Source organism: Pteropus vampyrus, unplaced genomic scaffold (assembly GCF_000151845.1).
Source record: "Pteropus vampyrus isolate Shadow unplaced genomic scaffold, Pvam_2.0 Scaffold16, whole genome shotgun sequence".
Taxonomy (NCBI): domain Eukaryota; kingdom Metazoa; phylum Chordata; class Mammalia; order Chiroptera; family Pteropodidae; genus Pteropus; species Pteropus vampyrus.
Window position 1 is genome coordinate 6,683,190 of NW_011888797.1, and position 15,894 is coordinate 6,699,083.

Below are 15,894 nucleotides of genomic sequence, written 5' to 3' on the forward strand. Positions count from 1 at the left end.
AAGAACATTATCTTCCCTTAGCAATTAGTAAGGCAACCAGTACTTATTACAAAGCCATGTACTTAGTACAAAGTACTTTGTACAAGCCATGACAAAAATACTTTGGATAACAATGAAGGAGCGGGTGCAATCCTTTAAAAAGTTTGTAGTCATCATGACATTAAGTAAACATACCTTTCATCAGTTCATAAATTAACCTACAAAAGCTGAAGGGCCACAGACTGGATGGACAAGCTCGGTTTCTAGCTCTGAATTTTATTCAGTTTGTTGTCTAACATTAGAGGTACAAATGGTAGTGACACTTTTACCTGTGGGGGAAACTGAGGCACGTAGAAGGAAAAGGAAATAAGTGGAGCTTCAGTTCATGCTCTGTTCATTTCTCCCCTAACCGGATGAGAGGGCTTCATTTTCCTCTTCGCCCCTGAGGAAACTGGGGCTTCGAGAGGTTTGGAGATCTGCACGTAGTCACATGTGCCCCGTCTTGGATTTGAACTTGCTCTGTCTTGGATTTGAACTTGGTCTGTCTGACTCCAAAGCCCAGGTTCTCTCTACTAGAAAGGTAGCTCCAATCAAAGAATCAACACTGGGAATTGTGAAAGTAATTTTTGAAAGAGGCCGAGGTCCATTTTGAAAGGCTCAGCCTCCAGCCTTAGCTCTTAGGAATTTGGAGGTACATCAGCCTCTTATGTCCTTCAGTCATTGCCAGCATTGTTCAGTGCCAACGGTCCCTGTGGGGACCTCATATAGAAATATTCTGAGAAATATGTTAAAAGGGCTCTCCCTTACTAGTAATCCTGGAAATGCAATCAAAACCACACCCAGTCTGCATTTCATACCCATTTGATTGACATAAAATTAAAGTCTGACAATACCAGATTCGAGCAAAGATATAGAATAATGATAACTTTTAAACACCCCTGGAGGGGACTCCGAATCCTCTTTCAAGTAAACTTGAAAACACATAATTCTACTCTCAGGTCTATACCCTAGAGAAACTCTTTCATATGGAAATAAAGAGACATGGACAAAAATGTTCACAGATGCAGTGTTTGTAATCGCAAAATAAATTTAAAGAAAAAGAAGAGAAACAAGCTATCTGTCCGCAGGAGAATGGATAAATAAATTATGATATGTTCATACTTGGAACACCAAGTAACAACAAAAATAAATAAACTAGAGGTACATGTTATCACACAGCTGAATCCCAGAAACATATTTGTGCAAAAAAAAGCAAGGTGAGTCAGGATTTGTGTAGTATGCTAACATTTACATAAAGTTTACCAACATTTGAGACAGTCCATATATTATCAGGAATTTCTAGAAGTAGTAAAAAGTATAAAGCGTGCATAGGGATGATAAATATCAGATTCAGGAGAGATGGTCATCTCAAGAAGATGGAAGAGATGATGGAGTCGGAGGGGTTTGCAGAGGCCTTTGTACTTGCAATGCTTTATTTTTTCAGCTGGGTAAGGTGGTGAGCATGTAGGTGGTCTCTGCATTACTCTATATGTGATGCGTGCCTAAAATAATTCATTAACAATAAAGATTATTTAGCTGTCATTGGCAACAGCACATTCAGAAGACTGGTTCTGGGATATTAATAAGCATTATTTTAAAAAGTGTTAAGTAGTTCAATAAATTTGGGAAACAATGGCTTAAATAAAATTAAATAAGCTTAAATGTTCTTTTTTTTCCTCAGTGCTTTTAACATCCTGTATTTCTTGTAAATCCCAAAGAGAAGGTAATCTTATTTAAATCTTTTAGCATAGATCAGGGGTCAACGAAGTGCAGCTGCCTGCTGCCTATTTTTGTAAAGAAAGTTGTAGTGGAAAGTAGCCGTGTTTATTTGTTTAGTATTGTTTATGAATGCTTTCACACTGCAGTGGCAGAGTTGAGTAGTTATCCAGAGGCTATTTGGCCCACGAAGCCTAATGTATTCACCATTCAAATATTTACAGAAAAAAATTGCAGACCTGTCATAGAGCATTTTATGGCACTGGCGTTACTGGGAGTGCATTTTGGAATCCTAACACTAGAACTTTGCCTTTGCACCCGAGGAATTGGTATGTTTATTTGTGAAAATTGTTATAAAGAAGACCATCAGTTCTTTCTAAAATTCCTTGGAAGATGGTGTGTGTGTGTGTGTGTGTTCATCTTTGAATATCTAACACCGAACACAATAACCAGCATATACTTAGCACTTCCTGCCTGTTTCACTGAATTGACTTAAATTTAAAAACCATCTGTGGAATGGATTAACTAGAATATAGATTCATTAGCTGTAACAGATGTGCAAAATACCTGGGTCTTAGATAAGACAGGAGTTTAAAATTCTCCCTCATGTAACAATCCAGGCATGAGCAGTCCTGGGCTGTTACAGCAACTGCAGGCCAGTGGCCCAGGCACCTTCCCTCTTGTTGCTCTGCCATCCGTCAGATGATACGTTCCTCTAAATGGCTGATGTGGCTTACCCTACCCATCAGGGCTACACCTATCTAGTGGGAAGAAGTAAAGTGGAAGGATAGCACGTCACTTCCCCTCATTCCCTATTGGTCAGCACTTAGTCATGTGGCCATGGCTAGCTGCAAGGGAACCTGGGGAATGTACCCACCTAAAAAATTAGGTCCTACAATGCATAAAGGAGCTAAAGGATTCTAGAGGACAACAACCATTGTCTGCCAAAAAAAAAAAAGAATATACATTAAGAGCTGGCCAAAATCAGGGGTGTCTTCTTTCTCTAGGGATTAGCCTTATTTTCAGACTTAAAATAAAGCATGATGCCGAAGCTAGAGATGTATAATGTTGCTTCATAATTTTCTACTCAAAATAACATGACAACACATTCAGTTGTGAACACACTAGTTTCGTTCTCCTGGGTGTTAGTAATCCTTGCATTTGAGGTAAATCTTTTTTCACATATTTGAACAGACCCAGAATTTCTATTGTGGGAGGAGGCAAACCCAGGGGGTTTTGCCATGACCCGGGCATTTCTAAAGAGGAGGAAGGTTCCAGGCCCCTTGGTCTTCCTCACAAGGCAGAAACGATTGGCCAGGAGGAAGGCGTGGAATCTCCCTTTCTATTCCTTATCCGAGGCAAGTTTAATGAGCTGGCTCTTTTCAGTACTTTAGTAGCAGCAATAAACAGTAAGTGGGCACAATTTTTGGACCAAGATTTCTCCTAGGAACTTCGCAAACATTACATGTTCCATTTGCTGCCATAATATAATTTCGTTTCTTAGAAAAATGTGTGGGGATCTTGGTGGGACTTGCTTCAGCACAAGTCTCGATTTGTTCATCTGTTTGCCACCCAAAAGGAAAGGAAAACCTCATCGGTTGAGAGACTTGAAGCCTGTAAAAGGGAATTTGGCTTTCTCGGGCAAATGGGGGCCTGTATCTGAGTCAGGACGATGATTTGCCATTTCACGATTCATTTCTGAAGGGACCATTTTATTGTCATGCTTATGGAATCTGGTAATGGGAACTGCTTGATATATAAGAGATGATCCCAAAAAACAAATTTTATCACCCTCCACCAGGGTTTCTCAACCTCAGCACTACTGCTATTTGGGGCCGGATAATTCTTTGTTGGGGGAGGGGGAGTTATCTTGTGCATTGCAGGCGGTTTAGCAGCATCCTCCACCTCTACCTACTGGACACCAGTAGCACCAACCAAAAGTGTCTCCGCACATTGCCAAATGTCCCCTGGGTGACAAAATCACCCCTGGCTGAAAATCACTGACCTACACAAACCTAAAGGTATCCATAGAGAGACTTGCTACATGACTTCAGAAGAAGATGTGGATTTTGCACCTAAATATGTCTGTGAGCCCTACAATTAGTTCACTTGTCTCAGGCTTCCAGTTTTCCTGATCTTAAGAAGGTCGGAAGGGGAGCTGAGTGCCCTCTTCTGGCACCGATGTTCTGGGATTCTGCAAGTCAGAGCTGCTGTGTGGGGCTCGTCTCTAAAAGACAACTTGAAGGAAAGCCGGGTACGGGAAAGAGGATGGGAACTGTGGAGCACACCATACATGCAGGCAAGAAAGCAGTGGGGGAAATGTGCACATGGAGTGGGAAGCAGGCCTTGGTGGATGGAATGGGAAGAAAGTAGAAATGGTGGAGAGACAGGTAACTTTCCAGAAGGGACAGTTGCAAAAGGCCTTGAATCTGAAGCCTGTGGTTGGGAGTTTGCATTTCTTTGGCATCCACCTGGCATCTAGTAGTTACCCTGGCTGAAGCTGAATAGTGTCTCCATGACCATGGAAGACCTTGGTAGCACAGAGAGGTGGTGCTCCAACCACAGCCCATGTGGTTCAGATCTCAGTTCTACCACTTGCAGGCTATGTGACCGGGGACAAGTTTTTTAGCCTCTCTGTACTGCAGTTTCCTCTTCTGAAAGATGAAGATAAATTTTCTAGGATCGACATGAGGATTAGATAAGATCATAAATGTGAATTGTGTGTGTGTGTGTGTGTGTGTGTGTGTATACTCATTCACAAATATGTATAGGTGATGTATATATACGTATGTGTGTATAAAGTATATATATATAATTAGAATAGTTTCTGGCACATAATAAATGCTATATATGTTTGCTATTATTATTATTATTAAACCAATAAAGTATTTTGAGTATGGAAGCACTCAGTGTGCCTTGATCAGAAATGCTGCTTTTTCTAATTTCTGGAGAATGTCATCTCTAGCTAGACAGCCATGTGCCCAGCTAAAACTCCACGAGGGCAGGCAATTCTGTATTACCGTAAGGAAGACGTGGCGAATGGATGCCGGGGCACGGTTAGCACTCATTGCCATGCATTTCTCTCCTAGGTGATCCTCTTCATCACAGTAATAAGTGTTTGTATGAAATAAGAGCATAAAACAGAAACTGAGATGTCGGGATGGAGTAAGGGAGAAAAGCTGTTGCATGGTATGCGAGCAACAGAAAGCATGTGATAAACTCAGAGAACGTCCGTGCTTGGAGGCCCCAGGAGCTTGACTAGCCCAACATCCCCATTTTATAGATAAGGAGATCGAGGCTCTCAGTGGAAATGTGATCTGTCCAAGGCCACACAGCTAATGAGAGATACACCCACGACTTAAAGCCACTGGCCCTGTTCCCGCCTTGCCAGTTGCTTTCAGCACTGCCCTGCAGGCCCTGTTCTGTAGGGTTCCTCTTTCCTGGCTAAGTCTAGACGTGGCTCAGAATCCTTTGTAACTGCGTACTCCAGTCAGCCATACCAGTGAATCGGGGTTTGCCCAAGAGGAACCCTGGTTCAGGTGTTGTTTCGCAGCCAACACATCGCCCCAAGTTTCTGAAGAGTTAGTCGGGGCGTTAGCTGCCTGTAATGTTTCTCCTAGATTTCAGATGACTGACACAGGCCCACATCTTCTAGAATGTCAGAGTCTATGCCAGTATCACGCATCCCACACTCCCTAGGTACATGTCCACATTTGAACAGCCTGGGAGGGCAGGGTCCCTGTCTGGCTCACTCCATGCCAGACCCCTGCCCCTAACCCAGTACCTGGCCTGCAGGTGGCGCTCAGTGGATGCGTGTGTGGAAAGGAAGGAATCATGGCACGTCCCTTAGCCTCTGAGCTTCGCCAGCATAGCGAGAATACATGCGTGTACATCATCTCATCCTTCCTCACAAAAACCTGAACACGTGGTACTGCTCTCCCACTTTATGGATGAGGAAGTGGAAGCCTAGAGAAAGATGGGATAATGTGCCCAAGGTTATCCTGCAAGGAAGCATGCTGTGCTGGCATCTACTTCAGCATCGATAGTTTTTCCTGCCACCCTTCAGTGAGTTCCTGAGTATCCAGATAAATGGAGTCAGCATTGTCGTCTGCTCCTGGATATCATAAATCTCTCTGGTGTGCCTACAGACAGACGTGAGAGGCTGGCAGTTTGATCCTTAATTACTATTTTGAGTTAGTGTTGTATGCTCATTTTTCTCCCCGAGGCGCCTGCATTTTCAATTACATAGTCACCTAGGTAGCCAAACAACTTGCTTAATATCCTCCTCCGTGACAGCCTGAGAGGGCAGGGTCCCTGTCTGGCTCACTCGATGTGGGACCCAGCCCCTAACCCAGTGCCTGGCCTGCAGCCGGCACTCAGTGGATGCGTGTATGGGAACGAAGGACTCGTGGCACTTCCCTTAGCATCTGAGCTTCTCCGGGGCAGACGTCGCATCCCGTTGGCCTCTGTGTGTCCCCAGTGTGTGACACACAGCAGGCATTTGATAATGTTGGGTTCTCTGGCATTGGGCTGGGACACACACAAAGCCAAGTCTTACTTAAGCCTGGACTTTGAGATGAGACAGGTCCAGGTTGAAATGGAGGGAGAAGGGGCCCAATGGCTTTAGGACAACGCACTTAACTCTCCCCAGCCCTGTTCCATCGTCTGTGGAATGGGGATGCTGAGACGTGCCAGCTGGGGTTCCTGTGAGGGTATAAACAAGTCGTGAGTATGAGCTCAGGAGTCAGACCACGTGGGTTGAATGCCAGCCCTACCACCTATGAACTGTGTGACCTCGGGCAAGTGACAAAACCTCCATGCCTCAGGTTTCTCATCTGTAAAATGAAGAGAGCAGAGCCCAGTCCACAGGGTTATTTTAAGGATGAAGTGGGCCGTCACATGGGAAATGCTTAGCACATGGAAGCCTATCGATAGGTGTAAGTTATTACTATTAGATTAACTATGGTGTTAGGGAAACTGTGCATACTTATATTTCTCTAATTATTGCTAACATCTTTACTCTGTCCCAAGGCAACCAATCTGCCCACTGGCCTTGGGAGCCATACCGTAAACCAAATCCTGGATCGTGCGGCTCAGGCAGCAGAGTGGGGCTGCGTCCTCTCATAGGCACCCCCGTGACAGTCCTGCGATGGTGGACACAGGCACCTTCCTTGTTAGCAGGGCAGAGCAGCGCCATCCCCCAGGAGACCCCAGGCTGCTGCCTCGGAGAGGGGCCTTGGAACTTGCTGTGTCCCAGGCTGCCCGCCTGCTGGTGAGACCCGGATGAATGAGAACAGAAACACATGGAAAGGGAAGGCAGAAGCCTTGGGAGCAACAGCAGAGCTATCACAAGGCCAGCAAGCGAGAGGCTGTCGTGAGGGCTGGGCTCAGAGGGACGGGGCTCTAGAAGAGCCTGGGGACAAGGAAGACCCACTCAGGGACTGAAGGGTTGTATGGTTAGAGGATGGGGGAGGGAGGGACTTCCAGATGGCCTGATTAAATCCCTGGGAAGAGGACCTACAATTAGAAAATAATGACATAGTAATGAGTATGCGTTTCATGTATTGGGCAATTATTATCACACACTGTGCTGAGTGATTCAAATGAGTTATCTCCTTTAATCCCCATCTCAGATACAGACAGTAAGTGCCACTGTTGTCATCCTTGTTTTGCGGATGGGGAAACAAACAGAGGCTTAGAGAGGTGAGATGACCTGTCCGAGGCAGCAAGTAAGAAGCTAAAACAGGGGTGTGAGCTCTGGTCTTGAGTGCTAGGCCCTGCCTGCTCCGGGGTGCCCAGGCTTTGTGTCAGACACTCAAACCCAAGCTTCAGTTTCCTTGCTGACAGAATGGGAACAAAACAGCAACAGCAACAGCTCGTTTGAGGAGAGAATCACTTGAAGTAGTGAAGCTCGAGCACATAGCACAGTGCCTGGCATAGAATGAGCATGCAGTAAAGGGTGGCCTTTTCATCATTGATGAGGAAGGACATGGTGTGAGCTACAGATCCCAGAGTCACGCCTGAGGAATCCCTTGGGAAGCCCAGAAATTGCCAGCACACCCCTAAGAACTGGGACAGACTCTGGAGCCAGACGGCCTCGGTTCAAATCCTGACTCCTATTTATTAGCTGTGTGCCAAAGACCAAGTTGATTAAAAACTCTGTGCCCCGTTTTTCTTAAGTGTAAAATAGGTTACTAATAATGCTTTCTTCATAGGGTGACTGTGAAAATTAAATGTTTATATTTATAAAAAGTTTATTATAATGTGCCTGGTACATGGTACGTGCTAAGTAGTTCTTAAGTAAGTAAAGCATGTAATGTTACTGTCTCCATTTCACATGTGAGAAGAATACATGAGATTAAGTGACCTGGGCAGAGTTTCCCAGTTAGTGAGGGCAGAGCCAAGCAATGAACCCAGGCAGTCTGGCTTCCAAGCCCACGCCCTGGGGATGCAGGTCCCAGAGCTGCTCTGAAGTCAGCACTCAGGGGACCTGGGAGCTGCCAGTTTCCTTCTAGTGCCAGTCAGGTCAGGATGGGTCCTGGGAATGGCAGCAGAACGAGGGGTGGAAGCCTGACTGGGCAGGCCCACAAGCACCCTGAGGGGCTCTGCCACGTCTTCCATATTGGGCTGTTCCAGAAACTGCTTCTGTCAAGCACGACTCCCGTTCCCTCTCCCTCCCCAACCTCTGTGATCACTTAGTTTGCTTGCAAAACCATGCTGGGTAGGGTGGCAGCCCTTAGATGCAGTGTCTAATTTGAGATCTTAAGAAGCACTTTTACTGCAGTGTTCTTTAGTCTCTGTGTCTCTGTATTTGGTTTTTCCAAATAGAATATATTGTCTCCAAACAGTCTGGACCTTGCTTTGTAATTTATAATAATGATTATGATATGAAATCTCTAACATTTAATGAGAGCCGTGTGCTAAGCTCTATACTCTTCTAAGCAGTATGCATGGATTATCTCATTTAATCCACACCCAAAATCCTAGGAGAAAGGTATTATGACTAAACTCATTTTACAGATGAGAAAACTGAACAACGAAAAGGTTAAGTGACTTGCCCCAAGATCACATAGCAGCTAAAGAGCAGAGCTGGGAACCAGAGATCATGCTCGCTTTAAAAATCAATAAATGAATGAAATGTGTCCAAGGCTTCACCAGCTTTTATTTGTCACTCCGAGTGCATCTAGAGATCAGCAGAATGCATCAGCTCCCTGCCTCAGCACCACTTCCTTCCCAGGAGAGAAAAGGCAATGCCATCTTTTGCTGTGCTCAGGCCTGTAGGCCTCCTGGAAAACATCTTTTCTGAAGTCACGTACCTGAAGTGGTGGAAGCTATTTGAGCCAGTCTCTTGGGGCCAGGGACCCTTGAGAAATCAGAGAAATTGACCACCTCGGTAGCTGACCTCTTACTTAAATTGATCAGATTTTTTTACAGCATCACTGAGAGCCATTGCTGATCACCTTCTGATGAAGCCCCAGGTGGCCGGCTTAATAGATTTCTGAATAAACAAGCCCTATACTTAGGAGGCCCGCATATTTGTCCAGGCCATAAGGGACCTGTTGGTCTTCAGTGGCAAACCCTTCAGAGACTTTCCAGAAAGGGTAAATGGAGCTCTGAGTCATGTTTACAGGAATACTGCAGGAATTAAGATTTTGCAGATTTCAATAATCTAAGAAACCCTGTCGAACAGCCATTTTTTCACAGACCTTTATGGGAAATGTTTCTTACCTGCTTTCGTTTCCTTGCCTGCCTTGGCTGGTAAAATTCAGTGACCAGAACCATCACTTGCTGGTATGATCGAGGGATTCTTGATAAACAGACGTTTCCTAGGGCCTCAAGAATGAAAAGTGGATGGTACATGGCTCACCTATCAGTTAATACTGTGTGCTTTAGGCATACAAGATAGACAAGGCAAGACAGGTGTGCTTCTGCCCCCAGGAAGCTGGCATCCTCGTTGAAAAGGCAAACTTTTTTAAAAAGTAAAATTAATAAATAAAATCTTCACGAACAGTGCAAGGTGCTGGGGAAAGGATGAAACTGGCCTGGAGATGGGACATGTAAAGGAGAGGAGCAGACCCTCCCTTAGAGGCACTGGTCAGAGAAGGCCTCCTTGGGACTTGACATTCAAACTCATACTTGAGTGAGAAGGAGCCAGCCCAGCATAGAGCCAGGGCAAGGGCATTCCAAGGAGAAGGAGCAGCAGGAGTAAAGTTCTCAAGTCAGGAAAGACCTTGGCCTGTTGAAGGGACAGAGTAAGGAATGGGAGAGTTTCTAGTGCAGAGCTAGGGGGGAAGGGAAGTGTTGGAGAGCAAGGCAGGGCCCTGTAGGCCATGTGTGGGGAGCTGGAGCCTCTTCTGCATACATGTGAAGGCACTGAAGGGTTTTAAGCAGGGGCATTACACGGTCCTATTTATGTTTCAGGCTTACTCTTCCCTTGCGTAAGAGACTGGTTTGGATGCAGAGAAGAATGACAGCAGGAAGACCAGTTAGAAGGCTACTACAGTAGCCTAGGCAAAAGATGCTGGCGTTTGGGACCAGAGTCTGGGCAGTGGAGCTGGAGAGAAGTGAATGGATTTGGAATTTGGGATTTGGGTGGCAAAATCGGCAGCTTATGGAATGGATGTGGGCATGAGAGAAGGTTCTGGCCTGAGCACCTGGGTGGACAGTGGCACCATTTATGGAGATCGGGTGACTGGGGGACAAATTTGGAGGGTGGGAAGTGTACCTGTTAATAAAAAGTTCCATTTGGGACATGCTAAATTTGAGGGTCTGGGAGATAATCCAAGAGAGGCACCTGAGTAGGCAGTTGCATATGTGGGCACGCCAGCGTGATAGGGAAGTGCCAGGCTGGGGTGTCAGATCACCGGGGTAAAATCCTAGCCCACTGCTTTGCAGCTCTGTGACGTAAGCAGTGTCCTCATCTCTGGAATGGGGCCCCTAATCACACCTACATCATTGGCTGGTGAAGATCATATGAATTAATACATGGAAAAAGCTTAGATTTCCATTGTAAGTATTCAATAAAGGTCAGCTTCCTATAGTAACAATTATTATCATCATCTTAGCTACAGTAATTTTCTTGCCATTTGTCTCTTTCTAATTAAAATCAAGGACTTCTGTAGCTGGTAAACACTTCTGATGTCCTTGGAATTATTGGATTAGCAGCCTGGGAGTTCAATGAACTTGAGGTGGGGTCTGTGTCTCCCTCTCCAAGCCCCCTTGCATGGTGCCCATACACAGTAGGTGCTCAGTAACATTTACCCAGTCATGTGAAATTTAGCTCAACTAAATTTCAAGAAAAAAAATGCTTATTTGGAAGACTCAGTCAAGCACTGAGGATAGCAGACAGGAAAGAGAAAATTGCAAACTCAGTGATAACGACAACTCTTTGCCCCCAAGAAGGAGGCCCTCCATTTCACAAAGCAAACTCTTCCAGAATCAGATAGTAGTCTGTGAGAAGAAGAGTCTTCCTTACACTCAGTCAAATCCGAGACCTCCCTGAGATTTGCACACACACCCCACATAAAGGCTCCAGACACTTTAGTGTAACATGTACAGATCAGACTCCCTCTTTTCCCTCTCGGGGGGCCCTTGCGACATATGCCCCAGGACCTTGCTTGTTGCTCTCATGCTCTTCTCTCTGTTTTGTTCATTTGACCTGAAGCTTCTTCCTTAACTATACTGTAGGGAATGTAGGTTCTTCAGATGAAGCCTGCTGCCATTGCAAGGGTCTCCCCTCTTCCCTGGAGATAGGTGCTGTCTACACTTCTATGGGATCCATGGTCTCTTCTCGTATCCTTTTCAGATCATGGCAAGTGGTTCTGCCCATTCCCAGATGATTAAAAAAAAAAAAAAAAGTTAAATTTCAATTTCAGAGAAACAAAGAATAATGTTTTCGTATAAGTTTGCCCTATGCAGTATTTGCTAAATCTGGAGCCCCAACTATAAGAGTCCCAAGTCCGAAGACCTGTGAACTGGGCCCTATGGCATAGCCTCCTTGTGACCAATGCCGTGGTCAGAGTCCCTCAGGCCTCCCCATCTCCCTGGGGAGATCTCAGGTTCCCAGCAAAGTCTTCCAACTGCTGTGAAAAGGTCTTAATCTTTGAGTCCAGGGTCCTGGTCAACTGTGGATCCCCTAAATACCTTTCGTAGTTCCTCCCAGGGCTCGCATAACATAGGCGCTTGGAGCTGGCTTGGCACACAGGTCCTAAAGCGCGCATGCAGATTAGACCCCTGTCGACACCAAGCTTCAGGGCTCTTTTCTCTGCATTCCGTCTTCACTGCATCAGCGCCCCCTGGTGGCCAGAAGCAAACTCCTAGTGTCTCCTATCTGGGTAGCCCTCACATCTTCTGCCACCCGGTTCCTCTTATCTCCTTATTTAAGACACAGCTCAGGGGTCACCTCACCAGGAAGCCTTACTGTATCCCCAGGCTCTGTTGGGTGCAGGTCTCTGATCCCTCAACCATTGCATTTGCCACCTGGGATCATAATGACCAGTGCCTGTGCTCTCTCCCCCTCTGGGCAGTGGGCCCCCCGGGCTGGAACAGTGACATATTTAGGTTTGTGTCTTCAGCACCTAGGGCAGAGCTTGTCCCAAACAGGTGCTCAATAAATGCTTGGTGAATTGATGTCATAACTGATCAGTTCACTGTGAGAAGGAAGTAATATCCTTTACAAGCAGAGTTTGTAATCCATCGCCCCGTGCCCGGCTGGCTGGGTTCCTTTCCAACGCACCTTACCATGTGTGCTCTCGTTCTGTCTTGCCAGTTCTCTGCCGTGGTTCTGCTGTGAATGTAGAGAATCCACCTACTCTTTGTCCCTTCGGCTAATGTTTTTTAACATCTCCATGTGCTGTGTGTCACCTGGCACTGGACTACAGAGACACACTAGACAAGCTCTCTTCTCTCTGAAGTTCTCAGCCTGGAGAGGAAGTCAGACAAGGAGAGAGGCAAATAGTTTGCGCCGTGATAGGGGGACAGGGCGACACAGTAAGACACCCAATCCGGCTCTCCACAGACTGCCTCGGTTCACATCCCTGCTCCACCACTTGCTGTCTGTGTGGCCTTGAGCAAGTCCCTTATCTGTGCCTGTATCCCCATGGTTAAAAGTGGGGTAATGATAGTACTTACCTCTTGGGATTGTGTGAAGATTAAACGAATTAATTCATGTAAAGAGTATAGCCTAGCCCCTGGTAAACATTCAGTAAATAATAGCCATCATCATACTTAGCTCAGTATGCTGTGGGAGCACAAAGGAGAGACAGCAACCCTTATAAATGACAAAGGATCAAAACGTCCCTATTTTAACTGGAGTCTAAGAAGAAGCAGTTGACATCAAAAGCAAATGCATAGTCTCCTGGTGCTTCCTAACTCTTGTGGCCTTCCGGGACGAGTCCCTGGGGAAGCGGCTGCACCCAGCTGACCATCTCCTCCTTCTTTAGGGCTGACGACTGCTTCTTCGCTTCCCGGAAGCTGGACGCAGTGGCCATCGAAGCCAAGTTTAAGCAGGACCTGGGTTTCCGGATGCTGAACTGTGGACGAACAGACCTGGTGAAGCAAGCAGTGTCCCTCCTGGGGCCCGATGGGATCAACACTATGAGCGAACAGGTACAGGGTCCTCAGAGTATCTGAAAAGGCTCCTTCTCCTTCACCATCTCAGCCCCATGGTGTGATGGAAACAGCAGGCACTGGACAGAGGCTCCCCCTACTGGTGATTTAGGGTGTTTTTGTTTTTTGGGTTTTTTTAATATCTTATAAAAATACCCTTATTCATCTTTACAGAAGTGGCACATGATCATTGCAGCTGAAATGGAAAATAGAGAAAAAATAGGCCTATTCCAGAAGGGAAATAATGCCATCACCCAGATAACCATTATTTATATTTAGTATGTGTCCTTCAAGTTCTTTTTCCAGCATGGTTAAAATTAGTTCTCTGCCAGCCTGTCTGCTACTGCCAACACAAGTCCAGGCACATATTCACCAAACTTTCAGAATATGTTTAAGATACACCAACGTCATTCTGGGTGACCCTGGGAGGCACCTCAGAGACAGGCAGCTGTCCCGCAAGCCCCTGACACTGAGGTACAGTGAGAGCCTGGTGGATGTTCTAATCAGGGAGATGCCCTCTGTGAGTGAAGATGTCAACGAGAGAGAAAACAAAAGCAGTTTTCAATGCGAGGCACAGGGAAGAGACAGCAGCTGGTAATTTTCTTGAGCAACACCAAGGAGCCCTAACACACACACACACACACACACACACACACACACACACAGTTTATTTTATTTTTTAAAAACAAGGATTCGTTACACTTGGGTTTTTTTTTTCAATATTTTATATAAAGGTACTTTGTAATATCATGGAATATTTTTAATCGCTTTTAATAGCTACTTAAAATGCTCCTGTTATTTTTTCCGTTAACCGTGCCTCAGTTGTTGGATATTTAGTTTGTTTCTAATTACTTATATCAATAATGCTGAGCTACATAAACTTACGCAAGTCTTCGTTCAAATCTGTGTTTATTTCATTAGGGAGATTCTTAAAAATAGAAATAGTGGCTCAGACACAAAAACCTTAACAAAAGTTAAGGTTTTTTTTAACTCAAATTACTTTCTCAGAGACTTTGTTCCCTATACACAACCTCCAACTATATATATTCCCTATTTTCTTGTCTTTTACCTGTTTTTCATTGGAGCTTTACCGTCTTTCTTTTTTACTTAAAAGACCTCTTTACATTTTAGTCATATAACCCTTTATTATAATGGACAAATAGGTCTCAATATATGGCTTACCTTTTAATTTTGCTTGTAATGTTTTTAATTTTATCTCCTCAATGCTGTAATGGTTTTCCTTAGTGATTTCTTTTATGTCTAGAAGTCTTTTGTGGTTTTAATTTTTTCTCTATATCTTTAATCAAACTAGAAATGTTTTTTGGTGTATGGTATGCGATCGAGCTCTTACTTGAACATTCTCCCAAATGGCTGCCTTCGCAACGCTGTTTATTGAAAATTCCATCCCTGCCTTCTGTTGGTTGTGGTACTGTGTAATAAGCAGGAGTCATGGGAAAACATGGAATTTCTGAAAGCGATTCCTTATTCGCTTGCCTTTTGCTTGTAAATGATAACGTCAAACCAGGTGTCAGTGATGGAGGGATGGGGGGATATGCTCAGAGGCATCCAATTTTCCTTGACACTGTCCGGCAGCTGATATAGAGTAAAGATGACACTTGTTATATTGCAAAAGAGAAAATGTCAAGGAAACCATTTTTGTCAGTTAGATGGCTTAGGGGCTGGTGTTGCAGAATCCAGAAAGTTCCTAAGAGCTGTAAGTTGAAAGCAGCCAGTTATTTTAGCCAATACTCTTAGGTCTGTTGCACCCTAAGACAGACTAATGAAAATCTTCCAAAGATAAATGCAAAAAAAGGCAATTTATGCTCCCTTCTTGCCTCCATTTTGGTTTTCAAAATATGGAGGATCGTGGTTGCATGCGTCCTAGGGCTATTTATTTGTTTAATGCTGGCTTTGGACGACAAGCATAGCCTTCTACACAGAAGTAAGATTGTCCTTTTGTTGTCATCAAGTGACACAGTCACCTTGTAAACCTTCTTCATTCTCTGGTTTTTAACTCACCGCAGGGCATGACCCCCCTGATGTACGCCTGCGTCCGTGGGGACGAGGCGATGGTTCAGATGCTGCTGGATGCCGGAGCTGACCTGAATGTGGAGGTGAGGGTGCAGAGGGCTGCAGGGCCCCTCTGCCTGGCAGTCCCCAAGGGAAGGCGAGCAAAGAGATGGGGGCTTTTTACTCCAGAGAGCCACCGCCGAGAGTGCTCAGTCCAGCAAATCGGTCAGACCAACTGATGGAGTTCCTCCATCCCAAGGCCCCAGCCCAACCAAACTCCAGTTTGCTACCAGTATGTACATTTCACTTAAAAACAACCAACCACTCTACAAGGAAGACCAGCTTCTCCTTAGCTCAACTGTACCGAGTTTCTGATTCTTACTGCTGATCCATTCCTTCTGGGTTCAGAGCAGAAAGAACTCTCCTGAGCCATCAGCCCCTTTCCTCTGCCTAATGCAAAGCTGCCCCCTGTCCCCTGGGCTGTTCCCTCCCCCACCAAATCCTGATTGGCTCACCTGGTTGGCTGAGTTTGAGCCCCAGGAC

The 15,894-nt window shown here is 45.3% G+C and overlaps 1 protein-coding gene across 2 annotated transcripts in view; it reads left to right on the forward strand.

The window, feature by feature from the left end:
• BTBD11 (BTB domain containing 11) overlaps positions 1-15,894 on the forward strand; it is a 354,686-nt gene that overhangs the window by 306,083 nt on the left and 32,709 nt on the right. For both annotated transcript variants that reach the window (XM_023527347.1, XM_023527348.1), the window contains exons 6-7: positions 13,176-13,341; positions 15,366-15,455. In XM_023527347.1, the coding sequence (XP_023383115.1) occupies positions 13,176-13,341; positions 15,366-15,455 (256 nt within the window). The remainder of the gene's footprint in view (positions 1-13,175; positions 13,342-15,365; positions 15,456-15,894) is intronic.